General features: G+C 45.1%; 1 protein-coding gene across 1 annotated transcript in view; it reads right to left on the reverse strand.

Annotated features, from left to right (window-relative positions):
• Positions 1-208: 208 nt before the first annotated feature.
• The window catches only part of CENPI (centromere protein I), a 25,545-nt gene continuing 10,014 nt past the window's right edge, over positions 209-15,739 (reverse strand). Inside the window, exons 5-16 of the mRNA XM_019536153.1 lie at positions 14,924-15,088; positions 14,526-14,646; positions 14,209-14,300; positions 13,786-13,903; positions 13,628-13,692; positions 11,099-11,196; positions 9,417-9,552; positions 7,502-7,626; positions 5,747-5,795; positions 5,372-5,605; positions 4,369-4,410; positions 209-1,082 (exon numbers count right to left, since the gene is read on the reverse strand). Coding sequence (XP_019391698.1) covers positions 951-1,082; positions 4,369-4,410; positions 5,372-5,605; positions 5,747-5,795; positions 7,502-7,626; positions 9,417-9,552; positions 11,099-11,196; positions 13,628-13,692; positions 13,786-13,903; positions 14,209-14,300; positions 14,526-14,646; positions 14,924-15,088 — 1,377 coding nt within the window. The 3' untranslated portion in view covers positions 209-950. The remainder of the gene's footprint in view (positions 1,083-4,368; positions 4,411-5,371; positions 5,606-5,746; positions 5,796-7,501; positions 7,627-9,416; positions 9,553-11,098; positions 11,197-13,627; positions 13,693-13,785; positions 13,904-14,208; positions 14,301-14,525; positions 14,647-14,923; positions 15,089-15,739) is intronic.

Genomic DNA, 15,739 nt, shown 5'->3' on the forward strand with positions numbered 1-15,739 from the left:
ATTTGAGGAGACAAGGAACAAGTATGATTTATTATAGGCAAAGTGTCCTTAGAGGCTCAGAAGTCACCAGCTGCTGGTAACCACCACTGAAAAAGAATACAATTTCAAAGCTCATGAAGTGTCTCCTTTCCAGATTCACCAGGCTAATTGGGGGGGGGGGGGCAGATACAGTTTGCAGCAGAATTCATGTAGTGCCACTATGGCAGCATTTTACAAAAAATAAATATTTAATACAATTATGTACATAGCTACAAGCACAAAATAAAAAACATTCATTTAGACCTGTCAAAAGGAAATAGCTGCTGGCAACACCCTTAGGTACTCAAAGCATCAATAAAACATGAGCAGCACCCAAGTGTTCCAGCTGCAAAATGTCCCAAACGATGTTGGGAGAAAGTTCCCATACTGAAAGCAAGAATTAAGAGAGTCAGTTCAGCCAGCTCATTATAGGCCTTCAGATCAAATATATACACAGCAAGAAAATGAAGGAGCGCCTTGAGGTCCTTTGATTCGGTATATACAACAACCTAGAAAAGGTTTAGTATTGCTCATTACCCTACTGCAGGTGGGGGGGGCAGAGCAGGTCATAGAACAGGAATTGCTTATACTGAAGCAGCACTGCTCAGAATAGAATTAAAATGGCATAGTATTTGCTACTTTCAAGTAGACAGTCCAGTGATAGGAAAAGTAATGGTGAAAACAAATCTGACAGTGCTCAGAATGTCAGTTCAGCAACTTCAGGCCACAGCAGTTTGGCAGGGCCATCCAGACTCTGAATCAGTGAATAAGGATGGTTCAATCATTCCTTTCCTAAAGGAATGTCAGTATCAAAATGTGAAAGAGATTAACTGCTCCATTACTTCTTCACACTGAGAATGGAACAGTAAGACATGCTGCTATATTCTGCTCTCCCCATCTGGATTTTCAACAGGTCCATGTAAAACACAATGTTATATATGTAAACTCCCTTTCTTGGCTTTGGAGGTCTGGGAGATACGACTGATGCTGCTTTCAATGAAGAATTTCAGGCCTTCTAACCCCTGCGTGTAGAGATATTCCAGATACCAGTTCCATTTCTTCCCCTATAGAAACAGAAATGGGGTAGTTAAATGTCTGGAGCCAGAGACTCCCTTCTCTTGCCACAGTCTGAAAATGAAGGCAAATTCAAACTGGAAAGTATCTTTGTCCTGCCACCTGATTATATACATGCACAAAGATTACATCCTGCCTCTGGGTGAATATCGTGATGTTCAATAAGGAGAAATGCAAAGTCCTGCACTTTGAATGGAACAATCCCATGGCAACACTACAGGTTGAGGACCAACTAGCTAAGCAGCAGCTCTGCAGAAAAGGATCTGGGGGTTACAGTGGACAATAAGCTGGCTATGAACCAACAGTGTCCCTTCATTGTGAAGAAGGCTAACAGCATGTGGGGCTGCATTAGTAGGAGCATTGCCAGGAAATTGAGAGAATTCGTCCCCTCTATTTGATACTGGTGTGGCCACATCTGGAGTACTGGGTACAGTTTTGGGCCCCCCCCCCCACTACAGAAAGGATGTAGACAAACTGGAGAGAGTCCAGCAGAGAGCAACAAAAATGGTGAGGGGGCTGGGGAACATAACTTAGGAGAAGCTGAGGAAACTGGGCTTATTTAGTCTGGAAAAGAGAAGACTGAGTGGGGATTTAAGAGCACCCTTCAGCAACCTGAAGCGTGGTTAAAAAGAGGGTGGAGCTAAATCAGGGGTGGGCAAAGTGTGGCCCACAGCAGACTCCATTTCTCAGCAGCCCTAACCCATGTCATTGCAGCCAGTTTCCATGGAGACCCCAGAAGGGGTGGGGCCTTTGAAGGGGGAAGAAGAGAGAGGCAGGTGCAGGCTGGGGTTTCCATGGAGACCGCCCCAAGCAGTGCTGGTAGGGCAAGCAGCTGGGTGTGGAGCTGCTCCAGGGCTGGGGCTAGGATTGTGCAGCAGTGACAGCATGGTTCAGAGCCAGGGCAGAGCTGCAGTCTGCTGTCTGCATGACCCTGCTTGAGGCATGTGGGCAGTGTGGCAGAGGCAAGGGCATGCAGGCAGTAGATTGGGACTGCCCTGGCTCCAGACCACACCGCCGCCGCCACAAAATTCTGGCCTCAGCTCTGGAATGGCTCCCCACACAGCTGTGGGCCCTGCCAGTGCTGCTTGGGCTGGTCTCCAGGGAAACCCTGACCCCGTCTCCACGGAAACTGGCTGCAGCCAGGAAGGCAGGGGCTGCTGAAAAATGAAGTCTGGTTACCAGCTGGATCTGCCATTTGGCCCACCTCTGAACTAGACTGTTCTCAGGGGTGGCAGATCACAGAACAAGGAGCAACAATCTCAAGCTGCAGCAAAGGAAGTTTAGGTTAGATACCAGGAAAAAAGCATCTTTCACTAGGAAGGCAGTAAAGCACTGGAACAGGTTACCCAGAGAGGTTGCAGAATCTCCATCCTTGAAGGTTTTTAAGACCCAGCTAGACAAAGCCTTGGCTGGGATGATATAGTTGGTGATAATCGTGCTTTAAGCAGGCAGTTGGATTAGATGACCTCCTGAGCTCCCTTCCAACTGTAATTTTTTATGATTCTGTGACTACATGTCTTGCAGGATTGGACATTAGTAGCGCATCCAGACATGCACAGATGTTTGTTTCCCTGGGGACAAGTGGCAGGGGCACACCTTGCGCTGCAGGTGCTTGTCCCCAGGTAACGCCTATGCCATGTGTGCTCTGGCACATGACAGGTTATCCTGGGGGCAGTAGGAGAGCCTGGGGCCAGCACTGCGCCAAAAACACCTGCAAACTTAGTTTATAAAATGTTGGTATGCCAGGGGTGGATGGTGGGGAAGCTACAAGAAACCCAATCCTCGCTGGGGCAACCCCTTCCCTGCCATCTTCCCAGAGGTGTGTGTGCCAAGTGGCGTGTCTTTGTGCCATGCTCTGGCACCCGTGCCCCATGGGGGTTGCCTACCCGTGCCATAAACACTGAGCCTTCCCACCCACCTCTAGAGCTAGGAACAGATATTCAAAAAACCTGAGCCTGAACTGATTCTATCTTTGCAGGTTAATTTAAGGCTAGGCTAAATCAGTTTTGTAACCAAACAGACATCCCAGAAATGCAGGCACATGCCTGCGTTGGCTCAGGCAAGAAGCCAGAAGGGGCGGGGGATGCTAGAGCAGCCCTCCCTTTCTTCTACAGAGCTGAAGAGCCAAGCCCTGGCAAGAGAATCAGATTAGGGACAGGTTTCCCTCCCTCCTGAACAGCCCAGCAGGGAATGTTTATCACTCCTAACTCAGTATTTATCACGCCATTAAGAAAATAACAGAGGGACATTATCAGCTATCTGTTGATTCTGCCTTTGGGCCAGAGCTGTGAGGTAGCCAGCACATGGTCTGCTAGCTAATGCTGAGAGGTGTCTGTGGGGGATGGGAGAATGCCTACTTAGCAGAGAGTGGGGACAGGAGGAGGGAAGCAGGCAGACTTTCCTGTGCTTGCAAGTCTCTGCCAAAGCTACAATCAGGGAGCAGAGGAGAGGGACCAGCTGTGCTGTGGTACAGAGGAGCCCTGCCCAGCCCAGAGAACATGCTGGGATGCTAGGGGAGTCTGGTTTAAACCAGCAAGGGGTATGGGACGGACATTGCATAAACCGATTTGTGCCAAATCAGTTAAGTCTACATTCAACCAGGTTTATCTCAAATCAGTTTCAGCCATTCTCAGACTGGTTTATGTGCACTGAACATCTGTTCTGTTACAGGTTTAAGCCAGTTTCTGATTACTTAAACCGGTTTGTAATGTCTGTCCCTAGCCTAGAAGTCATTCTTTTAAGTCAGAAAGAGCATCAGAGGAATAAGCATACATTATCACTTGTCATGCTGCACCTGTTCCATGAGCAGTAGCAAAAGAAAAGAATACACACCCACCTCAGAACTTAAATGGTTTAGACCAATACTAGAAATTGACAAGCTTAATCCATTTATATTAGAAGCTGAATTTTCTTTGGCAAGTAGCTAGAGCTTCTCCGCCTGGAGGCTGTATTGGTTTTACATCTGGGTGTCTAAAATCTCAGGCTCCTGACTATAGGTGGCTGCTAGGCTATCCAATAGCACCAAATTTCAGTTTTCAGGTAATATGCTGTCTGGTTCTCCACACAAAGAGCTGGAGATGTGCAGCTGACATAGAGGTTGCTTTTGGTCCACAACTGAATCTGCATCTTTTACTGGGTTCTCCAGAAAGGAAGTCCTTTCAGACTTCTTGTAGGTACTTCTAAAGTTGGTAAATACTTTAGCACTGTATACCCATATTGCTAACCAAATAGTGAATACAACCTTCTTTAAACTAATTTATAACAAAGGTCAGTTACCTTAATTAAACTGAAGTCCAGGGTTTTATCACTTGGCCAAGCCTTAGAGGAAAGAAAACAAAGAGCAGATCAGATCAAAGTCTGTGTCCTGAGCTGCCAGGCTTTAGCTCTGCCAAATCCCCTCTTAAAGCACAGGATCAAGATGACCAAGGAAGATGACATGTATTGTGACGGACTTGTAGGACTCTCCTTAAACAAATCCATAAATGGTAAGGCACCATGGAGTATTCAACAATTTGTGGATCAATACTTTATTAATGCTTCTGGATGGAAATGGGAAATACTTTTAGACTTAATGAACTGTTATGCCTTGGAAACTCAGAAGCCACCATTTCAGAAACATTTGTTAGTTCCAAAACTGAGACAGAACAAGAGCAGATAACATACTGATGCTGAACTGATTGCCACTGTTCTCTCAGTCTGTTGCAAAGCAGCACCCCCTGGTGCTCTGGAAAGATATACTTAATGCTTTCCAGAAAAGCTGGCATTCCAAACAAGTACTCTTTTTTATTTAAAAGGTGGACTGTTTTTAGTACTCAAAAACTACATGCTTATCAGACTGTCCTGAGCTCTGATGCCCCACCTGGGAATAGTAAAAGCTGCCTAAATAAAGGTAAGCTCATGCATTAATGAAGTTTTGAACCATTTAAATTCTCAGACATTTTACTTCAACCCACTATGCAAAATAACGGCTGTACTCTTACTACGTTAAGCACAAAACCATACCATATCGATAATGTGTATTTTTATAATAGGCAAATAAAAAAAAACCAAAAAACCCCCACCATGTTAATATTGTGCTCCTGGGATGAAAGAAGTGCACAGAACATTTGTTCTGGGCCACAGAGCATAAAACCAACCCTATAAAGTACAAGTGATGCTAGCAGAACTGATTACTAAAGCAGTACATTAAGAGGCAGCTGCCTGGATAAATACTCAAGGTGGGGCAACAAATTCCAAGTGGGCAGCACAGGAAAGGGGCAAACTTTGCCCGTATCCTTACCTGCTCCAGGAAAAGGATAGCATAGCCTGTTAGGGCTGGGTGGTAAATGATGTTGAAGCTATTCCTGAATTCCTGCACTCTGGTTTTCTCCAGCACCTCAGTGTCCAGGCAAATGCCCTGAGGGTGGATATCCTTCTGGAATGCACTGGATGTCCACAGGCAGCCCACCATAACCATTATGTACTGGTTGTACTCTTGGTAAGTTCGGCTACTAAACTTGAACTGCAGTATTGCCTGGTGGGATCAGAAAACAATTCAGAGAGAAACTTCCTTATAACAGCTGCATGCTATCATCTTTCCCCCACCTCAGCATGTTGTTCACAACAACTTTGTAACTATCCAGAGTAAAGTACTTATCTGATCTGCTCAAAGTACCTTTTTAACCAGCTCATTTTCTTTTGCAGCTACCAAGTTGGTTCGATACCTTAAGAAATAAATACACAAAAAAATGTTAGATTCCCTCTGCATTGAGAGAGAGAGAAACCAGAGAAGGGCAGGAGGACTGCTTTCAGAACAAGTTAAGGCAGCTTTTATCCTTCACTAGTGAGATTGCTACACTCTCTCTTCCAGCTATGAAAGCTGACAGAAGGAGGAGTTCAAAGGAACCACACTATTTGGCACAGATCCAGCCTTTACTCAGGAATTAGGGAGGAGGAAGACACTTGAATGAGAGTCTTGCATGAGCAATATGTTCCAGGCAAACAAGGCAAAGTCACCTTCATACAGTTCAAAATGCTATAACACAATGACTGCAGCACAAAAGTGCAGTATATCTTTAAGAAGGAGCCTTTCATTTGGTAAGTAGAGAAAATGGAAATCACTAGAAGTAATGAAACCTGATAGTTGTTCTATATAACAAGCACTAACTCCTCTCATCTCCCAGAGAGCATCCTGTCATGTTAATGATCCTTTAGTCTCCCCAGAGAAAAAGCCACATGGAGAGCCCTATGCCAGCTGTCGGCAATTGACTACTTTTCTTATCAGATGCAACCACTGGAAGTAACACCATCAAGAGTGGCAGGACTGTAGATCCTGCAGAGAAACAACCAATGTTTTCTCCAAGCATGCAGGCAACACTAGGCAGCCATCCCAGACTCAAAAGGTAGAAGTACTTTATGCTCTGTGCCTTGGATGACTGGTACCTCCCAAGTCAGGAGGGGGCACTTGCCCCCCCCCAGTGGCCAGTCAGTAACCAGGGGGTGCTGATTGCACTGACTGGGGAGGGAGGGGAATTCCCTTGAGGCCAATCATGCTGACCTGGAAGTGCCAGCAACAGGCCACTGGCACTTCTGGGTCAGCACAATTGATGGAGGGGGGACCACGGGGATCACTTCTCTTGGCACCCCCACTTCCTGCTTGGCACTCTCAGGGGGGGCACCAGTGCTCTTGCCTGCCTCCCCTGCCTGTCTCCAGCAGGGAACGCTGGCTGTCAGGGGCTGCAATGTGCACCCCAGTGCATCCCCTGTAAGTCACCACTGCTCAGTGCATCCATTAACAGCACCGCATAATGCTTCTTTCTGCAAATATGAGTTCATTGGTTAGAGCACAGGACTGAGGCTCAGAAACTCTAGGGTCAAAGCTTGACTGATACCATTTCTCAATATGAAGCAGGACAAGGTACTTAAGCTCTCTCAAAGTATTATGGGAACCACCTACCTCTCCCCTTATGAATGGCATGACAGGGGGGCAACAGGATCCTGAAACTGTGTTCTATTCTTACCTGGGATGTGAGTATGGAAAAAAATGTTGTGAAACAATGCTATTAGCGCAGGAATTGACCAGAACTGGCCCAAAAAGGGATTATAATCAGCCCAGAAAGTCAGGATTTGGTGGCAAAAGTAGTGGCGGCAGGGCATGTCAGCCAAGGAAGTGGCAGCAGCAACACACCTTCAGACTGAGTTCTGTTACTTTGGCCTGCTGCTGCTGCTAAAAGATTGCTTACCCCTGCTATAGAGCACTGTATGCCCAGCTCTGAGAATAACCCAAGCATGCCACCTTCTGCTCCTTTCAGAGAGAATAACTCACGCTGGAGATTTTATGGACAGCCCATGATTTTGTCTGACATAACTAAAGGTGGCCACTCTCCTCAAGATGGATGTGAGGAAGTTGAAAGCTCCCCATCTTTGGTACCTGTATATAACGTAACAGAGCTGGTTCAGGATGACTGAATCCATGCTGAGCAGTGCTGGGTAGAAAACTCCAGCAGGAGGCAACACCAACAAGGGTAGATTATATTTCAGATACATGTCACACACCTGCAGAAACAAAGCAGATCAGTCTCCACGGTGCTTACAGAGCCGGATGAACATTGCATTACTTATCTGCTAACTGTTAACTCTGACACCTTTGCAGGAAAAGCTGGTAAAGCAATCCCACATGCTCTTTTCTCATCTTCACCAAATATTCACACAGTGGCAGGTCTGCAAAGGTCAGGCCCGACCCTCAATGCTACGTTTTAATATTGTAACTGGCTGGGACAGACCTGTCCAGATCTCTGTGGTAAACATGCAACATACTTCTTTCTGATAATTCTCTTGTACCTGCAATTTGAACTAGACCCAACACAATCTAATTCTTAAATCAGATTTGCTGTTATTAGTGGACCACGTAACAGAGTGATATTATGCCAGTTGGACAATAGAGGTTTCCCAATTGGCCTGCTAGGATTCCATGGTCACACGAAAAACACTTTGCTGTGAAGAGCTGATATGGTGACCACAGGGAACTGTTCAGCTCCTGTTAACAATATTAAAAAAACCCAACTAACTCCACAAGTGAGGTTAGGGCACCACATGTCACACATTGAAAAGTACAGTCCTCTTTATGATTTCACTGCTGTTAACAGCTTTCACCCTTATTCCAGCCCTGCAACAGCAGTACTGCTAAAATTGAACAAGAATTGCCAGTGTGGAGGAGCAATGTCCATGGAAAGAAAAAGCAGGAGAGGCAGGGTTGGGGCTTTGATCAGTTTCTCAACCAAAAGAGGGAAGAAAAACCTTTTTTTTTTTTTTTTTCTAAGGCTCTCTAAATATTGAATTTTCAAAGATCAGTATAAAAAGACTTGAAATGGTTGCAACCTTTTAGGGCACAACTCATCTACCTCTGTGGGTTGCTGTGCTGGGCCTGCAGGTGAGAGTCACTGGGCCAGTTTGCAGGTCATACTGGGACCACTTCTATGCTAGGTGCTGCATGCCAGCCCTACTCCAGGACTGTGCTGCACGCAGCACATGAATTAGACCCATAGCACAGTGGGTCAGCCTGGGGTGCGCCCTGCTTGCTGGCTCCAGGGCTGGTCCAGATAGAGCCCCAGGACATCTGCAAGTAAAGCCACTGCAAGAGGCCAGTCTGAAGGTGCACCTCATGCCACCCATACTTGGGATCCATTGTGCTGTATTCAGTGTGCTGCAGGGCCACCACATGCTGTATGCAGCATAGGGGGCCAATGCAGAGCATACACTGCGTGAAGAGCCCAGCCAGACTAGTGCTATGCTCTGGTCTCTAGCACAGCCTCATCCAGACCAGCCACAGATCTAGCATGTAGAACCCATCAGGTGCCACATATAGCACATGCACCTGCCCAAGCCCCCGTACTGCGTGAGGTGCCAGGTTCAGTCCGTGCACATGCACCACAAAGGGCTGGGGCCAATTCATGCTCCATACAGCACACTGGTTTAGTCCCAAGGCCCACAGAATGAATTGTATGGTTTCATGGGCTGGATCCAGCCCATGGGCCATATGTTTGACACCCGTACTTCAGGGTCTTGCTGCTTCATGTTTTAGTGGGTGTATTATGCATGTCACTATCAACAGCACCCACATCCTCCCTGACTTAAATAAACAATGAAAAAAACCCAGACAACTGCCCTTATCCATACCTTGGAATGCAGCAGCTATCCTCTGTGCCAGAAAACTAATCTAGCATCTAATCAAAGATAGCTTCTTTAAACTATTACAACAAAGGAAATTTCATGTCCTTCACTACAAATGGAAACTGCTCTCAGGCAAATGCATCTTCTTGGAATGGCAACAGCAGTAGGATACTTACTGTTTCATAGAAGTCCAGAATAAAGTGAAGCAAGAAAGTAGCATTGCTTTCCAAGCGCAGTGCCACAGCACAGAGCTGCCCTACAAAATGGATCAGCTCAGCTACACAATTGACCAGTCCAGAAAGCGTGGTGTTCCTATAGCAGGATGAGGGACAGACAGACGTACAACATTAACACACCTCTCTCCAGAGTTTGAACAATGTTGAGGAGAAGCAAGCAAAATGATACGGAGGGAACTGTATGCAGGTAGCAATGTGAACTGAAATTCAGTATTTGCTGGATGTATTCAACAAAACACTTATCCAAAATAATACCAACATAGGTAACTCATCACTACTGCAGAGAACTTGACTTTTCAATTCTAAGATTTTAGAACACTTAAATTCTCAATTAAAATAGATTTTAGCATTTTTCATTCAATGATATATTCCTGATGTCTAGCTTGGTAAGAAAGACCTCAATCTACTTGCTTTGTATTTCTAAAGTATGTTGGAATATTTCTTACTTTGAGAAGTGAAGCAGCCTTAGGAGTCAAGAAGAAAGGTACGTGAATCATACCTCAGATGTACTTTGAACAACTTATACTACAATCTAGAGAGTATAGAAGTCTAGACAATTGTTTTTTTCCCCAAAGTTTAAAAAATATTATTTCCACATGGAGAATTAAGATTGAAAAAGGTCTTTGGTGAGAGCCGCACCAAGTAGAAGCGAGTAAAAAGGAATTTTTGAGCTCACAAAAAAGCACTATGCAGTGAAGTCCCAAAACACCAAATAATACCTATAAAACAATGCTCCAGATGTAGTTCGTATATTGGCGTCTTCGTTTTAGTTTGGGGACTACAATACTGAACAAATGCAAGAAATTGACACGACTAAATTTGCGAGTGTACAGCAGGATACAAGCTATGAATAACATTTGGTTCAAAGAACAGAAATCTCAGTATTATTTATATGAATGCTGTGAGACATTTACTTGCCTATGTCTTTACTGAAGGCAGCATAAGCCCAAAGGTTTACTTCCTGCCCAAAGCCCTCTGTGTAGGAGAATATTAAGAACAATGATTTGGACTAAATTAATGACTTAGTTCATAAACCATACCAAGTGAGAGAACCCTGCCTGTACAAGTTAACCTCTCTTTGAGGGGAGGAATTCTAGAGGAGAGCAAACTGGTACAGAAGGACTCAAAGTCTGATAGGGATACAAGGTGGAAACTGCAAGCCAGCATAGTATCTACCGCAACCAATTACTGTGTCCAGTTGACAAATGTTTTGTTTTGAAAAAAGATTGTATTGTACCCCTGAATAAAAAACTCCTAAGAAGATAACCAGAATGATTAACTCCTCCAGGAAACCAAGGCAAGTTGGCATTGCTGAAACTTCTAGCCTAAAGTGGGAGAGTAATAGGATTCCCCTTTGGAGTTATTTAGAGGCTCAAGACCTATCACTAGAGAAAGTGCCTTGGTGACATGTTGCAAAGGAGTAAAAAAGCATAACACAGTTATCTGTGACACAAACAGAAATGCTTGTAAAGGAATTCAGAGGATTCACAACTGAGTTAACATTCAGTAAAGCAAGAGCAGTTCCAACTTTCCACCCAGCTTTATGCCACTCATAAGAAGTGGGGTATTTGTATGCACCATGCATACAATCAGTGCATTGTCTACGTTTCAGATGAACTTACAAAGGACTTATTTCAGTATTAGACTCCATATCCAACTGCATCACATGCCAATTCAACCAGTTCTGCAACAGCTCCTTCAGGCTCTCAAGAACACTACACTGGAGCAGGGAAAGAAAATGACAGATTAGCACACAGGGAGCAGTATTAAGGTAATTAAAATATTCCATCAGACCCAATGATTACTGGACAGTTTCAGATGCAGTTTATCAGGACCACAGGAAAGATTAGAGACAACTTGCTGAAGCCCAGGTTGTCTGAAGAGGTTGGAGTATCACCTATAACCAAGGGTGCTCAATGTCCAGCCTGCAGACCAAGGTCAGAACAATCTCCACAGAATCACCTCCCCAACACATTCCAATTCTCTAAAGCAGGAGTTGGCAACCCTCAGCATGGCACATGAAGCCATTTTGCTCAGCATGCCACAGTTGGCCTGGACTCTGGGCAGGCCCCAGCTACCAGCCACAGAGCCCATGGCTGCTGCAGGTGGTAGGAAGGCAGCAAGCAGCTGCACTGGGATCTGTGCAGCCCTGGCCAGGCTCATTAGCAGCGGCAGGCACTCAGGAAAAAGACAACTTGCTAAATGGGTACTTTTGCGTTGGTTTTTCACCAGTCCCATGGGATGCGCCTGCCCATTTTGGGACAGGGAGGCCTGGGTGGGGAAGATTCCTTACCCTCCATTAATGCTGACCTTGTGAAAGAACACCTTGAGAGGCTGGATACCTTCAGGTCAGCCCGCCCTGACTGTTTACATCCCAGGGTACTCAAGGAGCTGGCTAGCATCATAGCTCAGCCCCTGGCATGGATCTTTGAGAACTCCTGGTGCTCTGGTGAAGTGCCCGAAGATTGGAAGAAGGCCAATGTGGTACCTATCTTCAAGAAAGGGAGGAAAGTGGATCTGGCAAACTACAGGCCCATCAGCCTGACTTCTATCCCGGGGGAAGGTCTTGGAAAAGATTATCAAAATGGCTATTCTTAGCGGGCTGGCTGATGGCAACATCCTGAGGGATAGCCAGCATGGGTTTGTTGTGGGTTGGTCTTGCTTGACCAATCTTATCTCCTTTTACAACCAGGTGACCTATCACCTGGACAAGGGAGAAGAGATTGATATCATATATCTTGACTTCAAAAAGCCTTCAATCTGGTATCCCATGATCACCTCTTAGCAAAACTGGTGAACTGAGGCCTTGGCCTCACCATGATCCACTGGCTGGGGAATTGGCTCCGTGGTAGAACCCAAAAGGTGGTGGTTTATGGAAGTTAATCATCGTGGTACACTGTGACCAGTGGGGTCCTCAAGGGTCTATCCTTGGGCCTATACTATTTAACATCTTCATTAATGATGTGAACATTGGTGTCAGAATTGGACTGACCAAGTTCAATGACAACACCCAACTCTGGGGTAAAGCATCCACACCTGAGGACAAGAGGGTGATCCAGGCTGACCTTGACAGGCGCCGGAAATGGGCGGATGAGAACCTGATGGTGTTTAACACCGAAAAATGCAAGGTTCTCCACCTCAGGGGGAAAAAAAACCCTGCAGCATGCTTATAGGTTTGGCAGTGCTACGCTGGCTAGCACTATGGATGAAAGGGACTTGGGGGTCATGATTGAACATGAGCCTTCAATGTGATGCTGCAGCTAGTAAAGCAAGCAAAACGCTGGCTTGCATCCATAGATGCTTCTCCAGCAAATACCAGGACGCCATTCTCCTGTTGTACTCAGCCTTGGTGAGGCCGCAGCTGGAATACTGCATCCAGTTTTGGGCTCCACAATTCAAAAAGGATGTGGAGAAGCTTGAGAGAGTGCAGAGGAGAGCCACACGCATGATCAAAAGTCAGGAAAACAGACCTTATGATGAGAGGCTGAGAGCCATGGGACTCTTCAGCCTGAAAAAGCGCAGGCTCAGGTGATCTAGTGGCCACCTATATAAGTTTATCAGGGTGCTCACCAGGGTTTGGGGGAACATCTGTTCACCAGAGAGCCCCAAGGGATGACAAGGCCGCATGGTCACAAACTCCTCCATGGCTGTTTCAGGCTGGACATAAGGAAGAGCTTCTTTAGTGTCCCAGACCCCAAGGTATGGAACAGACTGCCGCCAAAGGTGGTTCAAGCACCTACTTTGAACACCTTCAAGAGACATTTGGATGCGTATCTTGCTGGGATCCTATGATCCCTGCTGACTTCCTGCCCCTGAGGCAGGGGGCTGGACTTGATCTTCCAAGGTCCCTTCCTGCCCTAGTGTCTATGAATGTGCTTTGGGGCAGACAGCAAGTAAGGGGCCAGGGATGCATTTTCACAAGAATCAGGCCCCTTGTGGCTCCCCTGCCATCCACCCTGCATACCAACATCTTACAAGTCAAAGTTGAAGGATTTTTTGGCATTCTGCTGAAAAACATTGCCAACCCCTGCTCTAGACCCATGCCAAGACTTGAATCACAAATATCCATTATGCTATCAGTAGATTTGAATTAGTAAGGACAGAAATACAAACTAGAAACATCTGTTGTCAGCATAATGGCCTTAAATTACCTTAAAATATAGGGATGATGTGAAAAACAGCTGTGCCAAAGGCTCACAAAGGTATGGCTTCACTTCTGAAATGAAAGAGAAGTAAAAAGATATCTGTACAAGAATTCAAGCTACCCCGTCTAGATATAGCCTATGCTCATTCAGTCTGCCTCACGTACCTGAAAAGCTATTGAGAGGGATCCAGCTCACCAGCCTGAGAACTTGTAATCGACAGCAGGAACCATCCCAGAGGGGAAGGCTTTTATATAGGAATTCTTCACAGGAAGAGATTCCCTCCTGCAAAGCACAAGATTAAAACATTAAAAAAGTTAATCTCAAAAGCCTGTCCCTTGTCTTCCTTCATTCCATGGTTTACTTTAGAGAAGAACAGGGGCCACCCAGCTCACCAGGATGCTAGTTAACAAGTACACTTTCAAAATTATCATACATCCAGAAGGAGTCAGTTTAGGAATCTTCACTTGCTCTGTGAACAGATTTTAACTGATTTATCTCTCATGGATTCCACAGGACATGGACAATCCCCAATGCATCCTAAGGGAAAAAAAATTAAGGAAGCTAAGGTTCTTCAATAAGCTGGTTACCTGCAAGAAACACTCTGCTTTGTAGACAGTATCCAGGAAGTCTTTGAAGTCTTCTTCATACAGCTGATTATCTACCTTGCACCAAATGCACTCTAAACCAAAGAGAATATTGTACTGGATCAGAACATAGAAGATTCACACAAACAGAAGCAGATCACAAAATGCTCTTCCCTGGATGAATACATCAACTGTATTTTTTCCAGCTACATATGCATGTACAGTTAAGTACCATCACCAAGATAGGAAAAATACAGTTTTTAATACAGTTTCAGACACCGTTTTCCTCCCCACCAAGCCTGGTAATATTAAGTTTCTACCTTCTTGAAGAGCCTGGCCCATCCAGTAGTTGAGCCGCAGGTATATAGATTCATCTTTGATACAATTAATGTAATGAAGCAACAAAGGACTCCTTAGCACTGAACTCATTCGGGAAGGAAACTGAAAGAAACCAGGATAACTAGCTATTGAATCTTTATTTCTGAAAAGTGCCAACACAAAGCTGATGCTATCAGAATTGTCCAATCTCTCTGATCCAAAGCGCCCAAACACACAAGACAGTTGGAACCAAAGCTTTCATACCACTGTGGACTAAACCCCACATTTTTTTTATTGGGGTTGAGCAACATGTGCACTGCTCCCTGTAAGGTCATGGGCACAATGCATGGTTACATCTCACCTGCATGCGTGCCCATGCTGAGGCCTTCCTGTCACTCACCTCTAGGCAGTGGATGTTCTGTAGGAGTTGAGAAAATGTACAGAGTTTCTCCACTGGAAAGGATTCAGTGGGACTGAATATGTCAACATGGCTGACCTCCTTGCACACAGTTGTGTTACTTGTACTGCCGCTACTTGCAGGCAAAATCAACTGAGTATTCCATTTCTAGACAGATTGGAAATCAAAATTAACAGCAGCAAGTAGGACTCCAACATAGTCATTCAGAAAAATGCAGATATGCTCCAAATTATTTTACTACCCTGCAAAATACAATACACTTATATCCCAGGCATTTGAGGCAGTGCATTATCATCAGGGATCCTAGTTTTCTGTTCAAAATATGAAATAGTCTGATTAAAAAAAAATACCAACTTCTCTGGATTACCCCCCATCAGCATTTTTCTGCAATTAAAATGAAATGCCGCTATCTATCTCTATATAGGTATCAGTTGAACACAATGTTTTGATACATTTACAATTTTAAGTAATTTGGAAGCCTACTAGTGCCTCAATCATTATAACAAAATACATTTTAAATACCTATACATTTCAGTGTTTGATTTTTTTATCATAGATTTCATAGACATTAGGGCTGGAAGGGACCTCAGGAGAACATCGAGTCCAGCCCCCTGCCCAAAGGATAGGAAGTCAGCTGGGGTCATAGGATCCCAGTAAGATAAGCATTCAATTTACTCTTGAAGGTGTTCAATGTAGGCGCTTGAACCACCTCTGCTGGCAGACTGTTCCAGACCTTGGGGGCTCGGACAGTAAAGAAATTCTTCCTTATGTCCAGCCTGAAACGGTCTTGCAGGAGAC

Source organism: Crocodylus porosus, unplaced genomic scaffold (assembly GCF_001723895.1).
Source record: "Crocodylus porosus isolate Cpor-Errol unplaced genomic scaffold, CroPor_comp1, whole genome shotgun sequence".
NCBI lineage: Eukaryota > Metazoa > Chordata > Crocodylia > Crocodylidae > Crocodylus > Crocodylus porosus.